General features: G+C 43.3%; 1 protein-coding gene across 1 annotated transcript in view; it reads left to right on the top strand.

The window, feature by feature from the left end:
- LOC126159351 (ionotropic receptor 75a-like) overlaps positions 1-26,550 on the top strand; it is a 92,969-nt gene extending 66,419 nt beyond the window's left edge. Inside the window, exons 5-7 of the mRNA XM_049916509.1 lie at positions 17,218-17,426; positions 23,836-24,104; positions 26,196-26,550. Coding sequence (XP_049772466.1) covers positions 17,218-17,426; positions 23,836-24,104; positions 26,196-26,550 — 833 coding nt within the window. The remainder of the gene's footprint in view (positions 1-17,217; positions 17,427-23,835; positions 24,105-26,195) is intronic.
- Positions 26,551-26,750: the final 200 nt, after the last annotated feature.

Genomic DNA, 26,750 nt, shown 5'->3' with positions numbered 1-26,750 from the left:
ATCAATATCTATACATGGCCTTTCCACCTACGCGAGTAGTCAAGAGTGAGAGAACGTTATCAGCAGCTGACACAGCTAAAGAGGGGCCCCATTGTAGGTCTCCATTTGGCCAGTTGATCGAATTGTGGAATATCCAGATTTGCGTGGCATTTGGAGGTGACAGGTCCGATGGCTGGGAGGCGTGCATACTCTTTGTCAAGGTTCGGCTGACCTCGTGTCATTACCACAATGGAGGATCACTGTATTGTAGATCAAGCACAAGATAAACACCTAACACATGCGCCTACATTCCAATAACAAGTAATGGACTCCTAGTGACTTTGTGGTCGGAGACTTAAGGCAACCGGACTGTTTTTGGAATTACCGTTCTATGCGCAGGATGCCATTAGCAAACGGCAGCGTCTGGAGTAGTGCCGTGACAAAGAAAAATGGTTTAAATGGCTCTGAGCACTATGGGACTTAACATCTGTGGTCATCTGTCCCGCAGAACTTAGAATTACTTAAACCTAACTAACCTAAGGACATCACACACATCCGTGCACGAGGCAGTATTCGAACCTGTGCCCGTAGCTGTCACGCGATTCCAGACTGAAGCGCCTAGAACCGCACGGCCACACTGGCCGGCCATGACAGAGAAGTATTGACTTCCGATGAATGGCGTCACACTGTGTTCGGCGATGAATCGTGGTTCTGTACCACTCCGGATGCGTATTACTACCAGTATGGTGGTGATCTGGGGAGGAGTCCGTCTCCACTGTTGTTTTGGAGAGAGACAGCTGTGTTACTCCTGGCGTTACGGTGTGAGGAACCATCGGATATGACTTCAAGTCGCGGCTGCTATTGAGTGTCGAAGCTCTGACGGTGCAGTTTCTCGTACGGACATCTTGCATCCTCATATGTGGCTCTGATGGGAGAATGCCGTGGTGTCTTTTTTCAAAAGGACAACACCCGTCCACCCTTTTCACAAGTCTCCACGAACTTTCTGTGAGCTGGTTGGATAATCCCGTGGCCAGCAAGATCTGTCCCCCGATGGAACATGCGTGAGACCAGACGGAATGTCAACTCCGCCCCAGCGATAGTATGCAGAATATCAAGGACCAGTTACAACAGTCGTCGGCCACCTTGCCTCAGGAGGTGAAACCACGGCTTTACGACACCATTCCCAACCCAATCTGTGGGATCCAGACCACTCGTCTAAAATAGGGTGCCTAGGAAGCTGCTTTATTGGATAGCAAAACAACATTCAAGCAAATCTTATTAATAGAGGTTATTACAATAAATTAAAGTGACAATACTTAACCCTGTCTTCTAACAATGGGTCCCAAGCAATTGACGATATGGAAATAATCAGTGACCTTCGATATATACACTACTGGCCTTTAAAATTGCTACACCACGAAGATGACGTGCTACAGATGCGAAATTTAACCGACAGGAAGAAGATGCTGTGATATGCAAATGATTAACTTTTCAGAGCATTCACACAAGGTTGACGCCGATGGCGACACCTACAACGTGCTGATATGAGAAAAGTTTCCAACCGATTTCTCATACACAAACAGCAGTTGACCGGCGTTGCCTGGTGAAACGTTGTTGTAATGCCTCGTGTAAGGAAGAGAAATGCGTACCATCACGTTTCCGACTTTGATAAAGGTCGGATTGTAGTCTATCGAGATTGCGGTTTATCGTATCGCGACAGTGCTGCTCGCGTTGGTCGGGATCCAATGATTGTTAGCAGAATATGGAATCGATGGGTTCAGCAGAGTAATACGGAACGCCGTGCTGGATCCCAACGGCCTCGTATCACTAGCAGTCGAGACGACAAGCATCTTATCCGCGTGGCTGTAACGGATCGTGCAGCCACGTCTCAATCCCTGAGTCAACAGATGGGGACGTTTGCAAGACAACACCATTTGCACGAACAGTTCGACGACGTTTGCAGCAGCATGGACTATCGGCTCGGAGACCATGGCTGCGGTTACCCTTGACGCTTCATCACAGACAGGAGCGCCTGCGTTAGTGTACTCGACGGCGAACATGGTTGCACGAATGGCAAAACGTCATTTTTTCGGATGAATCCAGGTTCTATTTACGGCATCATGATGGTCGCATCCGTGTTTGGTGACATCGCGGTGAACGCACATTGGAAGCGTGTATTTGTCATCGCCATACTGGCATATCACCTGGCGTGATGGTATGGGGTGCCATTGGTTACACGTCTCGGTCACCTCTTGTTCGCATTGACGGCACTTTGGACAGTGGAAGTTGCATTTCAGATGTGTTACGACCCGTGGGTCTACCCTTCATTCGATCGCTGCGAAACCCTACATTTCAGCAGGATGATGCACGACCACATGTTGCAGGTCCTGTACGGGCCTATCTGGATACAAAAAATGCTTCCCTGGCCAGCACATTCTCCAGATCTCTCACCAATTGAAAACGTCTGATCAATGGTGGCCGAGCAATTGGCTCTTCACAATACGCCTGTCACTACTCTTGATGAACTGTGGTATCGTGTTGAAGGTGCGTGGGCAGCTGTACCTGTACACGCCATCCAAGCTCTGTCTGACTCAATGCCCAGGCGTATCAAGGCAGTTATTACGGCTAGAGTTGGTTGTTCTGGGTACTGATTTCTCAGGATCTATGCACCCAAATTGCGTGAAAATGTAATCACATGTCAGTTCTAGTATAATATATCTGTCCAATAGATATCCGTTTATCATCTGCACTTCTTCTTGGTATACCAATTTTGATGGCCAGTAGAGTACAATGTCCATGCAAGTAATCAGTATAGATCACAAGTCAAGACTAAAGAGTTAGGGACGGTTCGTCTTAGTGCAACTCTTCTTGTTTGGCCAAGGCTAGCTGGAGCGGCGTGTATATTCTCTCTTGTCGTGATTCGGTACTAGTCAGGGTTCTATTGGCTGACATCGTCTCACAACCTTCTCGGCTGTTACGTTCCCGGCCGACACGCCGGCGCTTGGTGTTACTCCGGAACACAATCAGTGCATGCTTCAGGCCAGACAGAGTACACATCATACTGATAAGTGGATTCATACGGCTCGACGCCATTGTGATGGTACTAGTCTGGTAAGATGAAGGGTATTGTGAGTTGTAAGGACTTAAATGGAACATTACCTGTTTGTTGCTGCATACATACAGTATTTTTTAGTCTTAACCATATTGTCTACACATTCCAGTGTACGTGAAGAAAAATGTTGAAGAGTTAAGCGCCTTTTATTGCACGAATAAATCCGGGAAAGGGAACCTACATTATCTTCCCAGGTATACAGATATGTTTAGAAGTTTCGTATTAGCGATCTTCAGTCATAGCACTTACATTTTCAGACTGTGTATATCACTGACTTTGCCTTTTTTTTAGCAGTAGCTGATATTTTTGAAAGTACTTGTCGACATTATGCTCAAAACATTTCGTTTCATAGTGCAGCAAACTAGCTCAGATGTTGGTGTGGACACCACAGAGAATGCACGTTGCGACCGAACCGCTGAATCTTTCCATCAGTAAATGGGGTATGTTCTCCACTGACTCGGTTGTTTTAACCCCCTCCACTGATGGGATGACCCACTTCCCAATTCCGTATGTATAAAACCAATACGGACTTGTAGCTGTCACGCCTTTGCGCTTACTGCTACGTATTTTAACTGTAAATAGCTCAGTCCCAATGGTAAGAGGCAGTAGTGAATTCACGTAGTTAATATTTGAATCCAGCACAGCTGCCACAAGCTCAGCTCACTTTTACTCCACTCCTACCCTCGCCATTGCACCACATTAACTAGGTGCTACGTGGACCTTGCTAAATTCACTTGCGTATACATTTTTGACCGTTACTCGCCAGTATTTACCTAATGATTAGTACACTCCTAACCGGACTATTTCCCTAAGAGCTGTGATGATTGAACGGGTTCGATCCACGGCCTACAGTGCCCTACAGTTCACACGGTAACACTGCCTACCTGACCCACTTAACTTGGTAGTGAGCTTATGTGTCCAATCACCACTGCTAGCAGCAGTGGATAATCCTATCAGCACGACGAGAGCAGCAGACTTACCGTTGAATCCTCCTGAAAATACTTATAACTACGGTCGCCAGCTCTGAAGGAGCAAAAGAATAAATCAATTTTTGGGCTCGTTTCAAAGTGAAATGGCTTGAGTTGAATTTAAACTTAATTCTGAATGTTACTATTTCTGATCATTCTAGATGATTCTACAAAGCAAATACTCTCTCACTTTCTGTGAGTTGGCTTGGTAATTACTACAAAGACAGGTTATGCAACTTCGGTTAACAAAATTCTATCCTTCAACTTATTTAATGATTTTGGATATTACTCTTTGGACCATTGATACAGAATTAGTTAAGTGACTTTACTTGAAAGGTTGCTCAGAAAAATTTAAGTAACTGTAAATAGGCGACTCATTCTGGTGTGACCATTGCTCTTTTCAACATTCTTATACGCTAAAGTATTCTACAACCAAAAGAATTGTAAATGAAAGAGGCGATGGTGGCCTCAGTCTTATTTCACTATACTATGTTTGAGGTTACTACACTTTACAATGAACAACATGCATCGTAATTTTACTCATTACTATATTCTGTCCTCTGCACTTGCATAAAAGAAAACTGGTATTCTCCTTTTACATGTATACAAAGTTCGACTTAACAATTGCAAGCAGTCTTGCCTTGGGTAGACGTGTCGGTGCTGCTGGTGAGATGCATGTGGCTAACGCAGCTCTTCATGCCTCATGCCCTTAATGGCGGCTGGAACTATGAGCTGTAGCACTCGTATAAGCTACTGCACGTCCGCCATAAAATCTGGGCACAGGAACTCTTACAATCAGCCCCAGTGGCATAAAGGCGGCTTCAACAACCATTCGTCGCGTTTTACTCCAAAAACGGCGACGATATTCGCCTCTTCGCTGTTGCACAATCACTTTTGCATGAGCACAGTTACGCACGTCCGATCACGTCAACACTCCCCAGGCCATTCCATTGTTCAGTCCTTGTGTCTCCAGCTACCCCTAGCTACGCTCGTATCACCAAGAGTGGGGGCGTTCCCCTACCACCTTTTTACCGAAATCATTTAGTATTTAAGAATATTTATATCTACTACCCTGGAGTTCATACCAGTCATAATAATTTACTACTAGCGCTTTACAACATTAAATTATACAGTAATAACTTACAATTACCAAGAAAAAGAATACATTTGACTCTGAGAGCTTAGTGCATTGTCTGACAGGCAGCGCTAATTCCCAGTTTCGCCAATAGATGGCATCAGGGTGCACTCCCTGGCAGTCTCACACAAGCGCGCCCGTTTCCGACGCGCGGGCTCCAAATTACTGTCAGCCCACCATCATTTCAGTTCCGTTACACATGCCCCACTTCTTATTGAAGTATCTTACACTGATAATTGAATAAGAAGTCTCTCCTATAATGAATCTGAAATGTTCGTTAAGCTTTTTACCAAAGGTTTTCCCTTTCTTACTGATACACCTCGATACTTACATTACATATTTAAAATCAAACACCAATTCTTTCTCTCTTTCCTGCTAAACATTACATAAATGATTTACATATATATTCTTTCCAATTTTATTACTTCTAAACACAGTACACTTTAAACATCTTTTTTACAAAGTTTTAAATACACTTCTTTTATCTCAGGCAAGTAAAACACACGTTATGCGCCTATTACTTTGTAGCCCATCCTTTTCACTTTACCTCCTCACTTTTCTACCTCTTCCACAACACTTATTTACACATCTATTAAGGCTTTCTTAGAAGCTCAGTCTTTCCCAGTCCGTTTAGTCTCTACTTAAACTAGAAGTTTCATTAGAATACTGCAATATATTTTAGTGAGCATTTACCTTTCACATAGAACAAAAGAAACACAACTATTTACATATTGGTTTACTTTAATATTTATTTATATATTTATTTTCAATCTGGTAGAATTCGTGGTTCATACCTTTTGAGATCCACTATGTTTCTTACTCCCAGGCGTTTGCCTGTTAATGGGTACTCTAAATAATAAGCATTCACATTGGGTATGGACACTATTTTAAATGGTCCATTATATATATATTTAAATTTGCTGATCTCGTTATTAATTTCACTTGAATTTTCATGTGTTTTTACAAGAACGAAATCACCTATTTTGAATTTGGGATTCCTTACTTTTTCGTCGTGACGACGAATTCTCGCATCTGCTTGTTTTCTCATCTTGTCTTTTACTAAGTTCTTTTTACTATCATAATCTAATTCAACTCTATTTGGAAATTCTAGTAGGTCTTCTACTAGACTTTTACTTCTTGTCTTTTTCAGGATTTCTTCTGGAGTAAATCCAGTGCTCTCGTTTGTTAATGAATTCATGATTTCTTCGAATTCACTCACATACATGCCCCACTTCTTGTGGTTACTATGGCAGTACGTCCTAAATAACTGACCTATCTCACGCATATATCTTTCTGCTGGATTGCTTGATGGGTGATAAGCTGAGATATGTACCACTTCTACCTGTTTCTCAGTTATCCCATCCTTCCACATTTTTGAGCAAAACTGAACACCATTATCTGATAGTATTCTCTTTGGCTTCCCTACTTTCACAAAATAATCACACACCATTTTATCATACACAGCTCTGGCAGTAGCTTTTCTCAAGGGATAAAGCTTTATATACTTTGAGAAAAGTTCAACTGCTACAAATACGTACACAAAACCCCCCATGGTTTTCGGTAATGGTCCAAAGATATCTACTGCTACTATTTATAATACTTCATCAGGTTTTATTGATTGCATGGGCCCTTGATTAGTTGCATTTGTTACTTTCGCCTTTTGGCATAGATCACAAGATCTTATCCTCTGTGCTACCCTTCGTGCCATGTTGTTAAAGGTAATGCATTCATCTAACTTATCGGTACACTTCCGTGCACCACAATGGCCATATGCCAAGTGAACATAATCTATCAGCACTTCAGTGTGTTGTTCCGGCCAACATACTCTCCACTTCCCTGGATTATTTAATCTTTGAAGATACAGTACACCTTTATGTATTTTATATGAAGCCCTTATGTTAGTTGCGTCCGGATTGTCAAACTTGACCTTTACCGACTTGAGTGCATCATCATCACTTTGATATCTTCGCATATTCCGACATATTTCCCTAATTTTTTCTCTTCCTTCCGCTTTTTTGAAGTAATTCACCTCAAAAACATCTTCCCTATTCTTTACACTTTCTAGTGTCTCACATCCTTCCGGTAATCTCGACAAAGCATCCGGTACTGCATGTTCTTTCCCTCTAACATACTTGATCTCTATATCAAATTGTTGTAAAAACAGCGCCCATCTGGTCAACCTGTTATTTAACAATCTGCAGTCCTTCAAAATTATTAAAGCTTTGTGGTCTGTACGGACCACAGTCTTATGTCCCCATAAGAAAAGTTGAAATTTCCTAAAACCTTCTCCTTTCCTAAAAACTTCTCTGAAACTGTATAGTTTCTTTCGTACATAGACATGGTTCTACTCGCAAATGCTATTTGTCTATGAGTTTTTTCCCCATCTATCATTACCTCCTGAAATATGGATACTCCCAATCCATAATCTGAACTATCTGTTGCCATGTGGAATGGTTCACACAGGTCAGGGTGCCATAACTTTATGTTTTTAGCCAAATTGTCTTTTAGCCGGTTGAATGCTGTTTCACATTCCTCAGTCCATATATACACACTGTTCTTCTTAAGTAGGTTCATCAGATGTGGGCTATTGAACACCTGATCATCCACATACTTACGATAAAAGGAACAAAGTCCTATAAACGACTTTAGTTGTTTTTTATTCTTGGGAGCCGGACAGTTTCTTATTGCTTTGACTTTGTTGGGATCCTTTTCAATTCCCTCTGGTGTTACTATGTGACCTAAAAACTTTATTTCTTCCTTCACAAACTCGCATTTTTTCAGGTTCAGGGTCATTCCTCCTTTAATTAAAGCTTTGAACACCCTTTCGCATAACTCCATGTGCTCTTCCCATGTCCTTGTAGCAATTAACAAATCATCTACATAAACCGTGATTAGCGAACTAAGTTCACTCCCTAAAATTTTTTCTAAAGCCCGAATGAACACTGAAACGGAAGTATTTAGGCCAAATGGTACCACTGTGTAATGGTAGCATTTGCCATTGAATAAAAATGCCGTGTACTTCCTAGACTCCTCACTTAATGGGATTTGCCAGTATCCTGCCGTTAGGTCTAAACTAGTCATGTACTTTACACCATTAAACTTCTGCAATAAATTATCTATATTCTCTGGACGATCCAACTCCCTCTTCACTACTTTATTCAGAGTACGAGCATCTATCACTATTCGTACACTTCCATCCTTCTTACCTACTATCACCAATGGGTTATTATATGGGCTAGAACTCCGTTCAATGACCCCACATGAAACCATTTTATCTATTTCTTTTTGAACTGCTTCTTTCTTAGACAAGGGTACATTATATGGTGGTTTAAAGAAAGGTTCATGCTCCTCTACCTCCATGCAGTACTCATAATTTATCACTCGTCCCGGTTTGTCCGAAAATACCTCCTGATTTTCTTTCAGAATTTGCCATAGATCCTCCCTTTGGGCATCAGATAGTCCTTCCGTTTTATCCACTACATTTCGAAGGAGTGTCTCCTTATTTCCATCTTCAACTATCTGCCTCACCAGAAACCAATCGAATTTTTGACCTATTCCTGAATCATGATCATTTCTAAATTCTACCCATCTCAGCTGGTTCTCTTCCATTACTCTAGATGATTCAAATGGTATTTCTAATACCGCACTATCAACTTTACAAACTATTATCCCTCTGTCACAATCTATAATTACTTTTTGTTTTATTAACCAGTCAATGCCTAAAATGATCTCGGCACTGAGCTCTGGAACTACTAAAAATGCATTGGAAAATAGCTTGTTTTTTATCTTAAATTCACTTGATGTTTAACAGGTTTTCTACATTTCCCTGTCGCCCCTATCACTTTAACACCTGTTACTGGCATCATGACTACTCCTCGTTGCTCTTTGATCATCTCAAAAACTGCGTGCGAAATAGCACCTATTTGAGCACCCGTATCCAACAATACATATAAATCGTACCCACATACATTAATAGGTAGGATTGTTTGCATCCTATTGTCCTCTTTCATACTTTCTTTATCTTCCCATAATAAATCCTTTTCCACCGCCAAGTCTTGCCATATTATTTTTCCGGTTTTTATACTGACCATTCCATCCGGAGGTTTCTTTCTCCTTTTCATCCTAAATTCTTTCACCACTTTTTCCAATAGTCCTTCGTCTAGGCTCTTTAATGCCATCGCGTTCTCATTCGAATCTGTCATGCCTGAACTCTCGGTTGCGGAATCGGAAACTTCCTCTATTTCTTTTTCTCCCTGGATGCTTTCTGATGATTCTGACGATAATTCCTCCTCCTTAGAAATATGACATTCTTCGGGTTCAAATAATTCTCGCAAATTATAATCCATTTCAATACTTTCCCTTTGTTGGATAGTGCATTCGCCACTCTTACTAATGGAATTCCAATCTCACTCAACTCATTTGCTTCAGTACTACAGGGATCACAACACTCTTTCTCTTGGTTAGATACACTTTCTCTAATTTCTTTAAAAGAATCTTCATCACAGTCATGTACTCTTGCTGTCACTAGGTACACATCATAATCGGTATGGCTCTCTAACACTGTCATATTCGGGTCCAAATTAATCACTTGAGTGGAAGATCTTTCTAATTGTGCTGGCTGGCTTTTGAGCTGATGTATATATTCTGCATACGAGGCAATTTCTGAATCGGCATGCGTCTCTGCACTATGCCCCTTTTTCTTATCCACCCTTTCCTCTTTAATTACTTCTCGATGCGATTCGTCGACTATTCGTACGAACCTTTTACCATAAGTCACATCACTCCTCCCTTGCCCCTACCTCTCTGCACAGTTGCCATCCCTACCGACAAACAACGCCTTCTCTGACTCTTCCTTCATCAATTCGTCACTCTGACCGCGAATTGTACTTATTTCATTCACGTGAGCCTTCACATCCGACCGATATTCTTTTCCTACTTCATTTCCCTTAATAATTCCTCCCTGCTCTCTCTCCTCTGTTTGTATCCCTGCATTATACTTCGCAAAGTTTCGTTTATGTAACTGCTCTTCAGGCGAACGACGCACTATCCTACTATAGTACTGCCTACTCCGATCTTCCCTATACTTGGGCCATTTCTTTCTTTCCGCGCGCGTTAGGCCCTTGACCTGCGCGGTATTTAGTTTTCCTGATTTTGATAATGCATCCTGTTTCCCTGATAGTGTCCTCTCCCTCGCTGAGAGTTACCTTCTTGACCTCTTCCTCTCATCATGTTAATTTGCGGTTCATTCCTACCACCTTTTACTATTCCATTCTGATTTCTGAAACCTCGAAACTCTCTAGTTTCACGCCACCTATCTTCATTCTCGATTTTTTCTAAAAATTCATCGAATGTTCGATGAGTGCCTCCTACATAACGCTTTGAATCGTCAGGTAGCTTTTTCCACAACTCCCACACTATCTCCGATTCTGATCTACGATCTTTAAGATACTCCAAACGCTTGAACCATCCTTCACAGTATTCTTTCATGAGCCCACGCCCATGTTCTGGCATTCTGGAGACAACGAATTCTCTCCACAACCTATCTCTCTGTTGTGTGCTCCAGAATTCCTCAAGGAACTTTTCTTTGAAGTCTGTAAACTTCAAATTGTCGATATCCAAATTCAATCCCCAACGTTTAGCATGACCTGCTAAAGCGTCTATTACTAAATTACTATCCGACATGTCTGTTGGTAAGACACGTTCACAATTTTTTATAAAATCCATTGGATGCCATCCACCTTGTTTCTTTTGAGGATCGTATTTTTCCTCCCTACTCAGTATTTCCGATTTTTGCATTACCAATGGGATACCACTACAGTTAAGAAACGTCTGATTCTGAACTTGCTGACTTAATAATTTTATCTCATTACGCAGTGTATTTTCCTGCTCCTGCACACATGCATCAAAATTCAACATGGTATTGCGCAGTGTTTCAATATCAGCTGCCGTTTCTTTAACAATCTCTTTCTTTAGAACTGGTACTATCACCTGTAATTTACTTTCAATTATCGGTTCTAATTTTTCACTAACCAAAGGTTCCACTGATTTCTCTATTCTCTGAATTTCGGTATCAAATCTTTTCTCTATTTCTGTGACTTTTCTCTGAACATTTGTTATTTCAGCCCTAATGCTATTTACTGATTTGTTTACCTCTGTGATACGTTGGCTTTGCGTATTCAAAATATCTAAATTGGCTTTTATTTTACCAGATAGGTTTTCATCCAATTGGGATATATGACTAGCCATTTCTGCTTTCAAACTAGCATTCCCTTCTTGAATTTGCGCCATCATCCTATTTAACAAACTTGTTAATTCCATATCCTCTCCCTTGTGACTTGCATCCACAGATACATTGGGTTCACTTTTCACTACCTTTGGTTTCACTTCCCGTTCCTCCTGTCTTATGGGTGTGGATTCATCTATAAGATTTTCCAACCCTACAACAGTATCTATGGTCCCTAATTCTGGGTATGACCTTGTAATGTTTTCGTCTTGCTTGTTACTATTCGACTCCATCTTATGCTGCTGTATTTCGTGCCTAATAGAAATATTTATTAAACCAAGTATTACTTGTTTAACTCCTACTTTTGGACTTTCTTTTGCTGCTTTGCAGGTTGTCGTCTTGAACTTACCAATTGTGGTATATTTGTCTACAACAGAATTTTAAATTTAAAATTTTCTTGAAACTACAAGTTTATATAAAACACTTTTATTGCAGTCATTATTCTACAAACTTGGTTAGTCCTGTCACGGTCGCCACATGCGACCGAACCGCTGAATCTTTCCATCAGTAAATGGGGTATGTTCTCCACTGACTCGGTTGTTTTAACCCCCTCCACTGACGGGATGACCCACTTCCCAATTCCGTATGTATAAAACCAATATGGACTTGTAGCTGTCACGCCTTTGCGCTTACTGCTACGTATTTTAACTGTAAATAGCTCAGTCCCAATGGTAAGAGGCAGTAGTGAATTCACGTAGTTAATATTTGAATCCAGCACAGCTGCCACAAGCTCAGCTCACTTTTACTCCACTCCTACCCTCGCCATTGCACCACATTAACTAGGTGCTACGTGGACCTTGCTAAATTCACTTGCGTATACATTTTTGACCGTTACTCGCCAGTATTTACCTAATGATTAGTACACTCCTAACCGGACTATTTCCCTAAGAGCTGTGATGATTGAACGGGTTCGATCCACGGCCTACAGTGCCCTACAGTTCACACGGTAACACTGCCTACCTGACCCACTTAACTTGGTAGTGAGCTTATGTGTCCAATCACCACTGCTAGCAGCAGTGGATAATCCTATCAGCACGACGAGAGCAGCAGACTTACCGTCGAATCCTCCTGAAAATACTTATAACTACAGTCGCCAGCTCTTAAGGAGCAAAAGAATAAATCAATTTTTGGGCTCGTTTCAAAGTGAAATGGCTTGAGTTGAATTTAAACTTAATTCTGAATGTTACTATTTCTGATCATTCTAGATGATTCTACAAAGCAAATACTCTCTCACTTTCTGTGAGTTGGCTTGGTAATTACTACCAAGACAGGTTATGCAACTTCGGTTAACAAAATTCTATCCTTCAACTTATTTAATGATTTTGGATATTACTCTTTGGACCATTGATACAGAATTAGTTAAGTGACTTTACTTGAAAGGTTGCTCAGAAAAATTTAAGTAACTGTAAATAGGCGACTCATTCTGGTGTGACCATTGCTCTTTTCAACATTCTTATACGCTAAAGTATTCTACAACCAAAAGAATTGTAAATGAAAGAGGCGATGGTGGCCTCAGTCTTATTTCACTATACTATGTTTGAGGTTACTACACCTTACAATGAACAACATGCATCGTAATTTTACTCATTACTATACTCTGTCCTCTGCACTTGCATAAAAGAAAACTGGTATTCTCCTTTTACATGTATACAAAGTTCGACTTAACAATTGCAAGCAGTCTTGCCTTGGGTAGACGTGTCGGTGCTGCTGGTGAGATGCATGTGGCTAACGCAGCTCTTCACGCCTCATGCCCTTAATGGCGGCTGGAACTATGAGCTGTAGCACTCGTATAAGCTACTGCACGTCCGCCATAAAATCTGGGCACAGGAACTCTTACAATCAGCCCCAGTGGCATAAAGGCGGCTTCAACAACCATTCGTCGCGTTTTACTCCAAAAACGGCGACGATATTCGCCTCTTCGCTGTTGCACAATCACTTTTGCGTGAGCACAGTTACGCACGTCCGATCACGTCAACACTCCCCAGGCCATTCCATTGTTCAGTCCTTGTGTCTCCAGCTACCCCTAGCTACGCTCATATCACCAAGAGTGGGGGCGTTCCCCTACCACCTTTTTACCGAAATCATTTAGTATTTAAGAATATTTATATTTACTACCCTGGAGTTCATACCAGTCATAATAATTTACTACTAGCGCTTTACAACATTAAATTATACAGTAATAACTTATAATTACCAAGAAAAAGAATACATTTGACTCTGAGAGATTAGTGCATTGTCTGACAGGCAGTGCTAATTCCCAGTTTCGCCAATAGATGGCATCAGGGTGGACTCCCTGGCAGTCTCACACAAGCGCGCCCGTTTCCGACGCGCGGGCTCCAAATTACTGTCAGCCCACCATCATTTCAGTTCCGTTACAACGTACACACGGCACCATGTGGTAATAAAGTACGAGGTGCATTCAAGTTCTAAGGCCTCCGATTTTTTTTCTCCGGACTGGAAAGAGATAGAAACATGCGCATTGTTTTAAAATGAGGCTGCGTTCATTGTCAATACGTCCCAGAGATGGCAGCACCGTACAGCAGATGGAATTTTACCGCCAGCGGCGAGAATGAGAACTGTTGTAAATACTTAAAATGGCGACGTTTTCCTTACTTGAACAGCGTGCAATCATTCGTTTTCTGAATTTGCGTGGTGTGAAACCAATTGAAATTCATCGACAGTTGAAGGAGACATGTGGTGATGGTGATGGAGTTATGGATGTGTCAAAAGTGCGTTCGTGGGTGCGACAGTTTAATGAAGGCAGAACATCGTGTGACAACAAACCGAAACAACCTCGGGCTCACACAAGCCGGTCTGACGACATGATCGGGAAAGTGGAGAGAATTGTTTTGGGGGATCGCCGAATGACTGTTGAACAGATCGCCTCCAGAGTTGGAATTTCTGTGGGTTCTGTGCACACAATCCTGCATGACGACCTGAAAATGCGAAAAGTGTCATCCAGGTGGGTGCCACGAATGCTGACGGACGACCACACGGCTGCCCGTGTGGTATGTTGCCGAGCAATGTTGACGCGCAACGACAGCATGAATGGGACTTTCTTTTCATCGGTTGTGACAATGGATGAGACGTGGATGCCATTTTTCAATCCAGCAACAAAGCGGCAGTCAGCTCAATGGAAGCACACAGATTCACCGCCACCAAAAAAATTTCGGGTAACCGCCAGTGCTGAAAAATGATGGTGTCCATGTTCTGGGACAGCGAGGGCGTAATCCTTACCAATTTCGTTCCAAAGGGCACTACGGTAACAGGCGCATCCTACGAAAATGTTTTGAAGAACAAATTCCTTCCTACACTGCAACAAAAACGTCCGGGAAGGGCTGCGCGTGTGCTGTTTCACCAAGTCAACGCACGCGTACATCGAGCTAACGTTACGCAACAGTTTCTTCGTGATAACAACTTTGAAGTGATTCCTCATGCTCCCTACTCACCTGACCTGGCTCCTAGTGAGTTTTGACTTTTTCCAACAATGAAAGACACTTTCCGTGGCCGCACATTCACCAGCCGTGCTGCTATTGCCTCAGCGATTTTCCAGTGGTCAAAACAGACTCCTAAAGAAGCCTTCGCCGCTGCCATGGAATCATGGCGTCAGCGTTGTGAAGAATGTGTACGTCTGCAGCGCGATTACGTCGAGAAGTAACGGCAGTTTCATCGATTTCGGGTGATTAGTTAATTAGAAAAAAAAATCGGAGGCCTTAGAACTTGAATGCACCTCGTAGTGTACCAGGTACTGGAAAAAATCATGTGATGCTAAATGGATATCAACTCGAAAATTTGGAGCACTAGACAGTGAAATTGTGCAATAGGCACTCACGCTAACGTAATAAAGTGCATTTTGTTGTGAATAAACAGTTACAGCGAATTTCTTGTAGTAGGCAAAGTATCGGTAAACAATGACTGATTGCTGTCTGGTAGTTACATGTTTAGATGAGACATTATTTTCGTGACATCCTGAGAGGAAGATGTCTCACAAACAAAGGTGTGTACCTTTAGCACCAGAATGGCCGCTAAGGCGCCTTTGAAATTGTCCGCTGTTCACAGTAGCAGCAAAGGCATTGTCGTGCCGTGGCGGGCGTGCCAAACCAGTAAGCACTTGTGTAGTGCCAGTATTGCGCTAGGAAAGCACAAGTTGTTACCCTCCCAGCGCAACTCTCCCCGCGACTGTCCATGTGTTGGGTGTCAGTGGGCAGAGACTGCTTTCTCTGCTGCACGCACCCTCCTGAAAACTTCGTCAGGATGTCATACGTCATTTTTTTTAATGAACTCCACATGACAATGCCAAACGACTGTGAGCCCACCTGCCAGAGATTCTTTGATGAATTTTGCACAGCATACAAACCATACTTACAGGTGTATGAAACTCTAGAATTTTCCAAATCTATTAAAAACTGTGGTAAAAATGGAGATAATTAACTACAAAATTTGATTTTTTTCTAAACATAAAGTTTAAAACGAAACAGCTCATTCATTTTTTCATAAATTAAATAGCGTCTAGAGTTTCAGACACCTGTAAGTATGGTTTGTATGCTGTGCAAAATTCATCGAACAGTCTCTCTTACTTATGAAGAAAAGTGTACCTATAGCAACAAATGCAGCCAATAGTAAGTGAAAAAATGATGAAATTTCACATGAAAAAAAAATTATTTTGTTATGCTTTTGAACTTCCGCTGCTACGAGTGTGAATCCTGAATCCTTCCTGATCGTGCTGACAAAGTTTTATGAGTTTATTTGTAAAAGTATAGACCAATGTCCTGTGGTGCCCCTCCTGCTCCAAGTCGGCCCGTTTGACATCCTACCCCCCTTAAGGATTTAAGGAGAGCCTTGCAGGATTTATGGTGTCAGTTCCCTCCAGCACTACTTCAGCTATTAGGTCGAGTCCATGCCAACTTGTTTTGAGGCACTTCTGTGTGCTCGCGGGGGCCCTGCACGATATCAGGCAGGTGTACCAGTTTCTTTGGATCTTCAGTGTATAACATGAATAGCAAGGAAAGGGATCGTCAAATGAAACACGTCTACTTAACATCAGATTGACATAAATATTCAACAAAAGTGTACAAGTGACACTTACATAACTTATCTCGGTAGCGGAACACAAAAGAGAGAGAGATAGTCGCGTTCCGCTTTCTTATATCGCTAGGTAAATGAAGGTAGTTACTACGTTTTGTTTCACAGTGTTTTCTTTACATATTTTAGCTCATAGAGACTTTTTTTTCAAAATAATTCATGAAAAATTAAACATACATCACCTCATTATTACATTGTTTCTTTCTATTAATATACAAATTTAATTATATATGTAAAATTATTTAGAATATTTACAGGCGTTAATTAAAATTGGGGCTAATTTTTATTCATTTATAAAGTAACATTTCACCACCTCAGTACGACTTCAGCTGTATCTCTATGGCAGACCATTCCACAATACCGTAGATGAACCTGCATGATGTGTAAGCAGCGTGTCAGTGGCGAAAGATGCGTAATGTTTGTGCAGATTGCTTGGCAGTTAAGTGAGAGGGTGATCTGGAAGCGAACGCGTCGACAAGGAGGTAGTTAGTCGACAGGTCGTTGAGTTTGGCTCCGACCTCTAGACATCTGGCCGTCACGTCTATTTACCCACAAACGTCAGGACGTGTCCTATTTGTTTGGTAGTGTCGAAGCTGCGTCGGTCTGAAACGTAATGGTGCGGCGCGTCTCTCCGAGTGGTCGAACTGTTGTCCCGCAGGCAGCACGTGGAACCCGCGGACGGCGTCCGGCAGCCTGGTGCTCATGTTCGGGCTGGTGTTCGCGCTGGTCATGTACAACGCGTACGCCGCCTTCATCACGTCCGTGCTGTCCGTCAGGGTGGCCTCCATACGCGGCCTCGACGACCTGCTGCAGAGCGACTTCCAGTTCGGCTACACGCTGGCCGGACAGGGCGAGATGTTCCTCAGGGTGAGGCTGTGACGTTGCAAGCTCACAGCGCTGGTAGAGAACAGCCATAGACCACAAAACCACTCACAAGCAGACCAAAACGGCAAACGTGGTTTTCAATTTTTTTATGTTTATGGTGTCTGAAGTTCAAAGAACTCAAATATCAATTTCCGAAGTTCGCAGGAGAGCTTCTGTAAAGTTTAGAAGGTAGGAGACGAGGTACTGGCAGAAGTAAAGCTGTGAGTACCGGACGTGAGTCGTGCTTCGGTAGCTCAGTTGGTAGAGCACTTGCCCGCGAAAGGCAAAGGTCCCGAGTTCGAGTCTCGGTCGGGCACACAGTTTTAATCTGCCAGGAAGTTTCATATCAGCGCACACTCCGCTGCAGAGTGAAAATCTCATTCTGGAATTTCCGAAGTAGTTCGATGCAACTCTCAAGAATTCTCGAGATAATCGAATTTAAAGTTTTACGAGCGTCCGTAATACCCTAAATTTATGCCAATTCGCCGAAAGGCATTGTGACACTCTAGTAGAGTGTCCCCCTGCAAGTGGCTTGTGTTTGATCCTCGGCCAAAGCGAAATTTTAAACAATGGTGCATGTGACCGAGCAATTCCGTATAGTGTGAAACACATAAAAGTAAAAAAATTAATCTCAAATTTTTTTAAATTTAAATAATGTTTATTAACAATCTTTTACAAAAGGTCAGTAATTCACAACTTATATTTCGAACGAAAAATGGATTGTATGCATGAACCGCGAATTTACTTTCGAAACTTTTTCTTAATAATTTACTTTATTTACTAGCGATTCATCAAGAACATTAACACGTTTAATCACACTATGTGAGCGTGGAAGTAGTTGCCAAATAAAAAAAAATAATAAATGGAAATTTCATTCCTTTTTTGTTTTGAAACGGATTTAAAATTATAATCAGAAAGCACCCTGTAAATATCAAGTTACAATTTATTCAGAGACAGAAATAACAATTTTTGTTGTTGTTGACAGTATGAGCTTTCGGGCTGAGAACCTTTTTGCTCCCTTTTAACACGGCCGTAGTCACGACCACTCACAACAACCTCTGAAAGACTATACTGGTGCAAATCTGCAACACACCAGATTACTTTAAACTAAAAATTTTAACAACTCACACAACCACATGAACTATGCACACCGTAAGAGGGATGGAAATGGTACAAAACACTGACATTAAAAATTATTTGCCACCAAAGTGCAACTTGTTTTTGAAATAACTCTTACGGTGGAAGGGTGGCAATTTATATACTAAAATAACCATTTAAATAAAATGCATGACATGCAGTTGTACATAAAATGTACGAACATGCTCTACATTACACATATACCACCTCGCAAGATGATACGCAAGATAAAAACGTATTTTAGGAATTCAGCCTTTACACCTTAAGCAATAAATTCGTTAACTCCGAATCCGACAAACATGACAGAGGCACCTATTAACGTATGGTAGACCAACAGACAGACAGATAGACACCAACTGCCTAACAAATGCGCACGGGAGACACGAGCAAGCTGGGGACGAGATATTGACCAAGAAAACAAGTAGAATTTAACAAGTAAACGAAGCAACATATCACAAATCACTTAACTTCTAATAAACTGCGATATCTGGCGAAGACCTGGCGCAGCACTCCCAAAACGCTCTCCCGACCCGTCCGCTGCCAGCCGCTTCAACGGATGCAGGAAGGCGCGCCGATCTCCCATCTCACGACGACGCAGCTCCTACCGGCCCGACCGATGTCATGGGTTGGCTCCTGTTGCTCTCGTGTCGGCCGCGAAGCCACTACCTCTCACTATACGGCGCGGCCCACTGGACTCACGTGGCGACCTCACATGCGCCGACGCTCAAGACGGACAAGTCATCTTGTGTCCCAGCGCGCGACCGACCAACCGATCGATCCAACCGCCAATGCCCACTGCCTGAGCAAACTCGAGCAGACTGGCGGCCTAACACATACTAGCACTCCGGACGACAAATCGACACTGACTGTCGCACAAATACGTACGAGAGACAGACCAGCAACCGGTGGCGAGTGACTGACCCTGGCTCACTCCGCCTGACCAACTGACCAGACTCCCCCGACTGACAGACTGACCATCTGCCTAGCTCATAGCGCCCCTTAAATGCACGTGAACAGGCAACTTTTCCCCTTTACCACCAGAGGGAGACACCAAAGCTGCGATTACCACAGCGGCGCCACCGTCAGAAACGGAGGGCGACTGCTTCACACTACGCGCTGCGGCACGCTCTTCAAAACAGCAAATTTTACCACGGCTCAATGTACAGTACGTAATTACAAAGAAGCGGGCGTGTATTTTTCATAAAAATGAGAGTTACATGTAGTTAATTGGAATAAATATGTCCGCCCCTGGTAGGTGAGTGGTCAGCGCGACGGAATGTCATGCCTACCGGCCCGGGTTCGATTCCCGGCTGTGTCGGAGATTTTCTCCGCTCAGGGACTGGGTGTTATGTTGTCCTTATCATCATCATTTCATCCCCATCGACACGAAAGTCGCCGAAGTGGCGTCAACTAGGAAGACTTGCACCAGGCGAACGGTCTACCAGACGGGAGGCCCTAGGCACACAACGTTTCCATTGGAATATATATGACGAATTTTGTATTTAAATGATCCAGGTGTTCGAACTGAACGAAAAAAATGAAATAATGACTGAAAGGAGATTCTAATAGTGATTACCAGTCTCAAGCGTTACTGATTTTTTCCGTTTTTATGTATTTTACCCTTCACCAAAAAGCTCCTAGAACCTCTGCGTTTGTTTAGACATTTGCACTGGCCGGGAATCGAGCCTAGGCCCCCTACGAGACAGACGAACAGCCAGTCACAGAGCGACGCTGCCAGTCGGAAATAATTGACCTTATTTCAGAGTATTAAAGACGCTTGGAAAACTTCAGTGTCGATTTTCTTTTGAGAATTCTTGAGAGTTGCATCGAACTGATTTGGGTGATCGATATGTGAGTTCTGAACTTAACGAAACATAAAAAAATACAAAAAATCCTATTGCCGTGTGTTTTCTTGTGAGTCGAAAGGTATCAGCAAAAATTTTACCATTGATCTCCTGAAGTTGATAAAAACCAGATTAAGAAATGTATACAGTACAGGAAAAAATGTTTGCGGCCTATGGCTGTTTTAAATTCTATTGATTTTAGACCTTGGGTCGCTGCATCCTTCAGATGTCGCATTTAATCCGTATGCGAAATGCAAGGGTGTGAAAACCTGAAGGACGAAAGTAAATTTAGCATGAAATGTTACTTCCAAGTAAACTTGATCGATACGGGGAAAGAACTGCTGCAGGATAGTAAAGAAGGTAGTTAAAATAAATACGCAGTGAGTGCCGTGAGACGAAAAGAAATGACACTCTTATTCAGAGACAATTGAAGTCACCTTGATGCAAGATACTCCCATGGACATTACAAAAAGCGGAGCGTGATTCTTGATAGGGTGTGTGGTTACCCACGGACGGCTATAGATGCCTTGCAACGTACTCCCATGCTGGCCACAACGTTATTAACACTTTGCCGACCGGCGACACCACAGTGACCGTAGTCGAATCAAATCGTGTGATTCTGAGGAAATTAGATTAGTAAATGAGACACTTAAAGTAGTAAATGAATTTGCTATTTGGGGAGCAAAATAACTGATGATGACTGAAGTAGACAGGATATAAAATGTAGACTGGCAATGGCAAGGAAAGCGTTTCTGAAGAAGACAAATTTGTTAACATCGATTATAGATTTAAGTGTCAGGAAGTCGTTTCTGAAAGTATTTGTATGGAGTGTGGCCATGTATGGAAGTGAAACATGGACTATAAATAGTCTAGACAAGAAGAGAATAGAAGCTTTCGGAATGTGGTGCTACAGAAGAATGCTGAAGATTAGATGGTTAGATCACGTAACTAATGAGGAGGTATTGAATAGAATTGGGGAGAAGAGAAATTTGTGGCACAACTTGACCAGAAGAAGGAATCGGTTGGTAGGACATATTCTGAGGCATGAAGGGATCACCAATTTAGTATTGGAGGGCAGCGTGGAGGGTAAAAATCGCAGAGGGAGACCAAGAGATGAATACACTAAGCAGATTCAGAAAGATGTAGGTTGCAGTAGGTGGGAGATGAAGAAGCTTGCACAGGATAGAGTAGCATGGAGAGCTGCATCAAACCAGTCTCTGGACTGAAGACCACAACAACAACAGTTAATGTTTTGTGTTTCTTTATCTATACCGGTATATTCTTTAAGTTTTGCAGAGAAGTGTATTTCTGACTAAAAACTATGTCGAGGCCGAACGATGGACAGCTATATTGTATTACAGCTAGAATTACATTAACAGCTGAAAATGCTCCTTTAACTGATAGACCTGACGCTACCTAAGTTTAGTTACTGGCATTTAATCCGGTCCCCGTGATACATACAGCGATCTTTGACAGACTTGGTGAGGCCTAACTGAAGCCAATAAACTCTGTCTGTTCCCATGCAAACAAGAAGTTTTTTGTTTTTGTGTGACTTGTTTGCTTTTTAATAAAATCTTCTAGTGCACAGACCGCATCAGATTTGAGTTAAAACTCGAGCTTTAGAAGACAATAACCATCTTCTTCGTCAGGAGATTGCTGTCTTCCGGGACCGAAATCTGTCTAAGTTACAGCGGTGCCCAAGCTTCCCAGTGGCCGGCTGACGTGGCTTACAGTCCTATTTTCTATTGTCGGAGTGACATAACCTAGAAGCCGTGATATGCGAATGCAGGAAATTACCAATGTGGCGGTAAGGCCCTTTCTGACTTGAAACTGAGGGGCGGAAAGGGAATGGAGACCACCCCCCAGCATCCGTTTCAATTGCTTGTCTGTAGTCTGGAACAGCGCGACCGCTACGGTCGCAGGTTCGAGTCCTGCCTCGGGCATGGATGTGTGTAATGTCCTTAGGTTAGTTAGGTTTAAGTAGTTCTAAGTTCTAGGGGACTGATGACCTCAGAAGTTGAGTCCCATAGTGCTCAGAGCCATTCGAACCATTGTGAAAGTTCGCTGATGTGTCTCACAGGTGTGACTGCACAAATTGATCTTGTCAATAATAGGTCCTGAATTACAAACAGATAAGATATACTAGTGAGATTGAGCAGTTAAGCTATGCAGCTTTTTTTTATCAGAACAAGAGAAATTATAATAACTGAAATACGTGAAAATGGAACTTTTGAGTAAGAGGGGTAATTTCCAACAAGGACAGGATGGGGTTATGAGTAGCATCTGAAGTTAGAAATGGCCAGCAAGGGAGTCTGGTACTGACTTGAAATAATGTGCACAATATCGTTTTACCCAGTGGTGAAGACAGCGGTCCAGCTTTGAAAAAAAGAGTGAAATATATAAAATTACACGTGACTGTGGGAAATTTTAAACTGTTCAGACTGGCAGGCAGAAATACATCCGCTTGAATAATTACCACAGAAGCTGGAAACTTAAGAAAAGGAGCCTCTACTTTTGCAGACCACCTGCTTTATGTGCAACACACATAAAGAAAGCCGGCCGCAGTGGCCGAGCGGTTCTAGGCGCTACAGTCTGGAACCGCGCGACCGCTACAGTCGCAGGTTCGACTCCTGCCTCGGGCATGGGTGTGTGTGGTGTCCTTAGGTTAGTTAGGCTTAAGTAGTTCTAAGTTCTAGGGGACTGATGACCTCAGATTTTAAGTCCCCTGGTCCTGGCAGAGATTCGAGTCCTCCCTCGGGCGTGGGTGTGTGTGTTTGTCCTTAGGATAATTTAGGTTATGTAGTGTGTAAGCATAGGGACTGATGACCTTAGCAGTTAAGTCCCATAACATTTCACACACATTTGAACATTTTTTTGTTAAGACCCATAGTGCTCAGAGCCATTTTTGAAAGGAGGATGAACTCACTTGAAATAATGGAAATTATAAACATGTATCCATCAGCCCATGCTTAGTACTGAATGACCAGACACAGTTCTCTTACTGGGCACATCTAACTGCAAATACTACTCATAATGCCAACCTTCAAAAATTTCACAGCCACTCACATTTGTCTTTGTATCCATCAGCCCATGCTTAGTACTGAATGACCAGACACAGTTCTCTTACTGGGCACATCTAACTGCAAATACTACTCATAATCCGAACCTTCAAAAATTTCACAGCCACTCACATTTGTCTTTGTATCTGATGATGGCGTAATAGCGGGAAACCGGTTTGTGAAATACATAATAAATATTGCAGAATGTTGCACCAGTGTTGTGTCATCCATAAGGAGCTAGCACGTGCCAATGGCTGCTCAGATGGTTCGAGATGGCCGTCTCGTGTAGCACTGGGACAGAGTGCCCTCCGCCAGTTGCTCGGTGCACCGCGGCCAGCAGTTTCAGCGGCGTGACGAGATGCTGTGCCGCAGACGGCGAACGACTCGCACCTGCGGCGGCTGTACCTGCGCGGGCTGGTGGGCAACACGGGCGTGCACGACGCGTCGGAGGGCCTGCGGCGCGCCGTGCGCGGCGGCTACGCCTTCTTCGTGAGCTCGCGGCTGGCGCGGCGCGCGCTCGCCTTCACCGTGGAGCTGCAGCGCCGCTGCGACGTGCGGGAGCTGCCCGTCGAGGCCACCCGCTCCTCCGTCGCGCTGCCCGTCAGCCGCACCTCGCCCTTCCGCCGCCTGCTCAACCTCAGGCACGTAGTCGCCGCCGCCGTCGCCGTCCCGTACTACGTGCCGAGCTCACGGATGTCGGCCGTCGTTGTGAACATTCTTCGTCCCCAAAGCAAATGTGGTCGACATTTCTGTTGTCAGTCCAGTCTCAAATATCCATTAAGCTTCACGTCTTTCTCCTTCCTACTATATTTCTCTTTTACGTCCATTCTGAAGAACGTTGGCATCACTATGGGTGGTGTCCTTCATTCTTCAGATATATAGTAGAAACGATGGGCTTTTTTGGTATTAGTTCACCGTAAAGTGCTTCTTCTTCTTACACTAGCCATGCACAGGCTTTCATTCTCCCTCTTCTCCTACTTCTCCTGCTCCATTTCCCCACTCCACCTTCTTTTCTCCTACTTTCCTTCTTTTTTTGCTCCTTCACATTTCCTCTTGATTTCTCCTTCTTGTTCTCGTTTTACTTCTCTTCCTTCTTCTCCCCTTCTCTGCTCTTCTGTTTCTCTCTGTCTCTTTTCCCCCCTTTCCTTCTCTCCTTCTCCTTTTCTGCATTCCTTCCCTTTTCCTTTTCTCCTCTCCTTTTCCTTTCCTCCTCTCCTCTCCTTTTCCTTTCCTCCTCTACTCCTCTCCTTCTCTCATAGTTCTCATTCTATCCTTCTCTCCTAATTCTTATTCTCTCCTTCTCTCCTCATTCTCATTCTCCCCTTCTCTCCTCCTTCTCATTCTCCCCTTCTCTCCTCCTTCTCATTCTCTCCTTCTCTCCTTCTTCTCCTCTTCTCCTTCTCCTTCTCTTCTTCTCGTTCTCTCCTTCTTTTAGTTCTCTCCTTCTTTTTGTTCTCTATTTCTATTCACGTTCTCATTCTCTCATCCTCGCTCTCCTTCTCCTTTTTGTTCTTCTTCTTGTTATCCTTCTTGTTCTCCTTCTCATTCTCCTTCTCCTTCTCCTGCTCCTCCTCCTCCTCCTACTCCTTTCTACACCTCCTCCTCCTCCTTCCCCTTCTCTCCTTTTCCTTTTCTCCCTTTCCTTGCCTCCTTCTCTCCTTCCCCTTTTCATTCTCTTTCCATTTCCCATTCCCTTTCTTCCTGTTTCTCTTCCCATCATCGATATGCCATGTCGAGTATATCAAATACTGGCCTAGGATTCGTTGACCTTTTGCAACACATTGTAGATGACAAACGTTTCCTACATTCAGTTACGATGTTCTTATGATAGAAGGTCTTTCTTTTCCTCATTATTCTACTTCGTTAACTTCCTGCTTCTTCTCCTCTTCTTCTTCACCCTTTTCTATGATTTCATCTTCTGTGGCTCACAGTCTATTATCGAACACTGACGATCGACTTGTACAATGCATGTCGATATCTGTTACAATGGAAGTATGATCGACGTTTTTGATGCTACATCGATCGATTCTGTTCTCAAGTCATACTGTTAGTCTTCTTTTGCTTCTTCTCTTCCTTCTTCTATTCATAGTTCAGTGTGCCAGTCCCACTCTGTCAGATGTTGATGAGCAGAAGTCCAGTGTGAGAAGCCTGTGTGGGACAAAGTCACACCTATTCCTCAATAACATAAAGTAGTTAGCTACCTGTTCAAAAAAGATAATTTCAAAACAATATTTGACAAGCTGACTTAATCAAAGAGATAACATCATAAAAGGATTATTGTTTGACATATGAAGGCTTATAACTACTTTAACTTTAAACACACACACACACACACACACACACACTCAAAATTACAGACAAACACAGCACCTGTGAAACTGAGCCCAACAATAATGCTGCTGCCTGTCTATTAAATATATTCATTCTTTCCTGTTAGTGTATCACAAAACCTAAGGCACTATCCTTTATTAATAAATGAGGTGGTTGAGCTCAGGATAGTGAGCGAGGCCAGATACTTTTACCACATTGAAACAACACAATTGGATTACACTCACTTTACTGTAATTACTAAATCTGCTTGGATACTGCTGGTTTTTCATAAATTAGTAGTCTGTTAGTCTTCTTGGAAATACTGAAATCTCCAGTTTCCTGTATATGCGTGAACGGTGAAAACATGAAAATTTGTCGCTTAAGCTTTCCTAACACACACGTCACCTTCATCACGGTTGCAGCCTGCTGCGCATGCGCGAGGCAGGCGCGCTGGCGCGTGCGCGCGAGGCTCTGCTACCGCCGCTGCCGCGCTGCCACGACGAGTCGGCCTTCAACTCGGCGCGACTGGCCGACGTCTACTCGGCCTTCCTGCTGCTCGGCTCGGGACTGATGGGCGCCGCGGCGCTCACCGTCGCGGAGTTCGTCTGGAAGCGGCGCCGCCTCCTGCGCAGGCTGCGGCACACCCTCTGCGGCGACGCCGATGGCGACGCTGCGGAAATGTTGCGTCCCGTGGCGCCCGCGGCCGGCGCCCTCCCCATGGGGAGCAGGTGTCCGGCCATGGCGCTGCCCCGCCCTTCCGTGCAGTGGCTCGGTTAAAGCTACAGTCAGTCAGTACGCAAGGTGTCCTGGAAAGAACTGAGGCACTTCAATTCGTGTAAGGCTCGCGCAGTATAACTTGGCACCTGTACAGAAACGAATTCTCGCACTGAGCGCTGAGCAAGTGATCCGGCTGCTCTGAAGGAAGAAGGCCGATTAGAGCTTACTCGATGGTACTTCCTGGTCCCCACTGACATGCA

Source organism: Schistocerca cancellata, chromosome 2, assembly GCF_023864275.1.
Source record: "Schistocerca cancellata isolate TAMUIC-IGC-003103 chromosome 2, iqSchCanc2.1, whole genome shotgun sequence".
NCBI classification, from domain to species: Eukaryota; Metazoa; Arthropoda; class Insecta; order Orthoptera; family Acrididae; genus Schistocerca; species Schistocerca cancellata.
The sequence above is the reverse complement of the archived record's forward strand: the minus strand, read 5'-3'. Positions and strand labels throughout refer to the sequence as shown.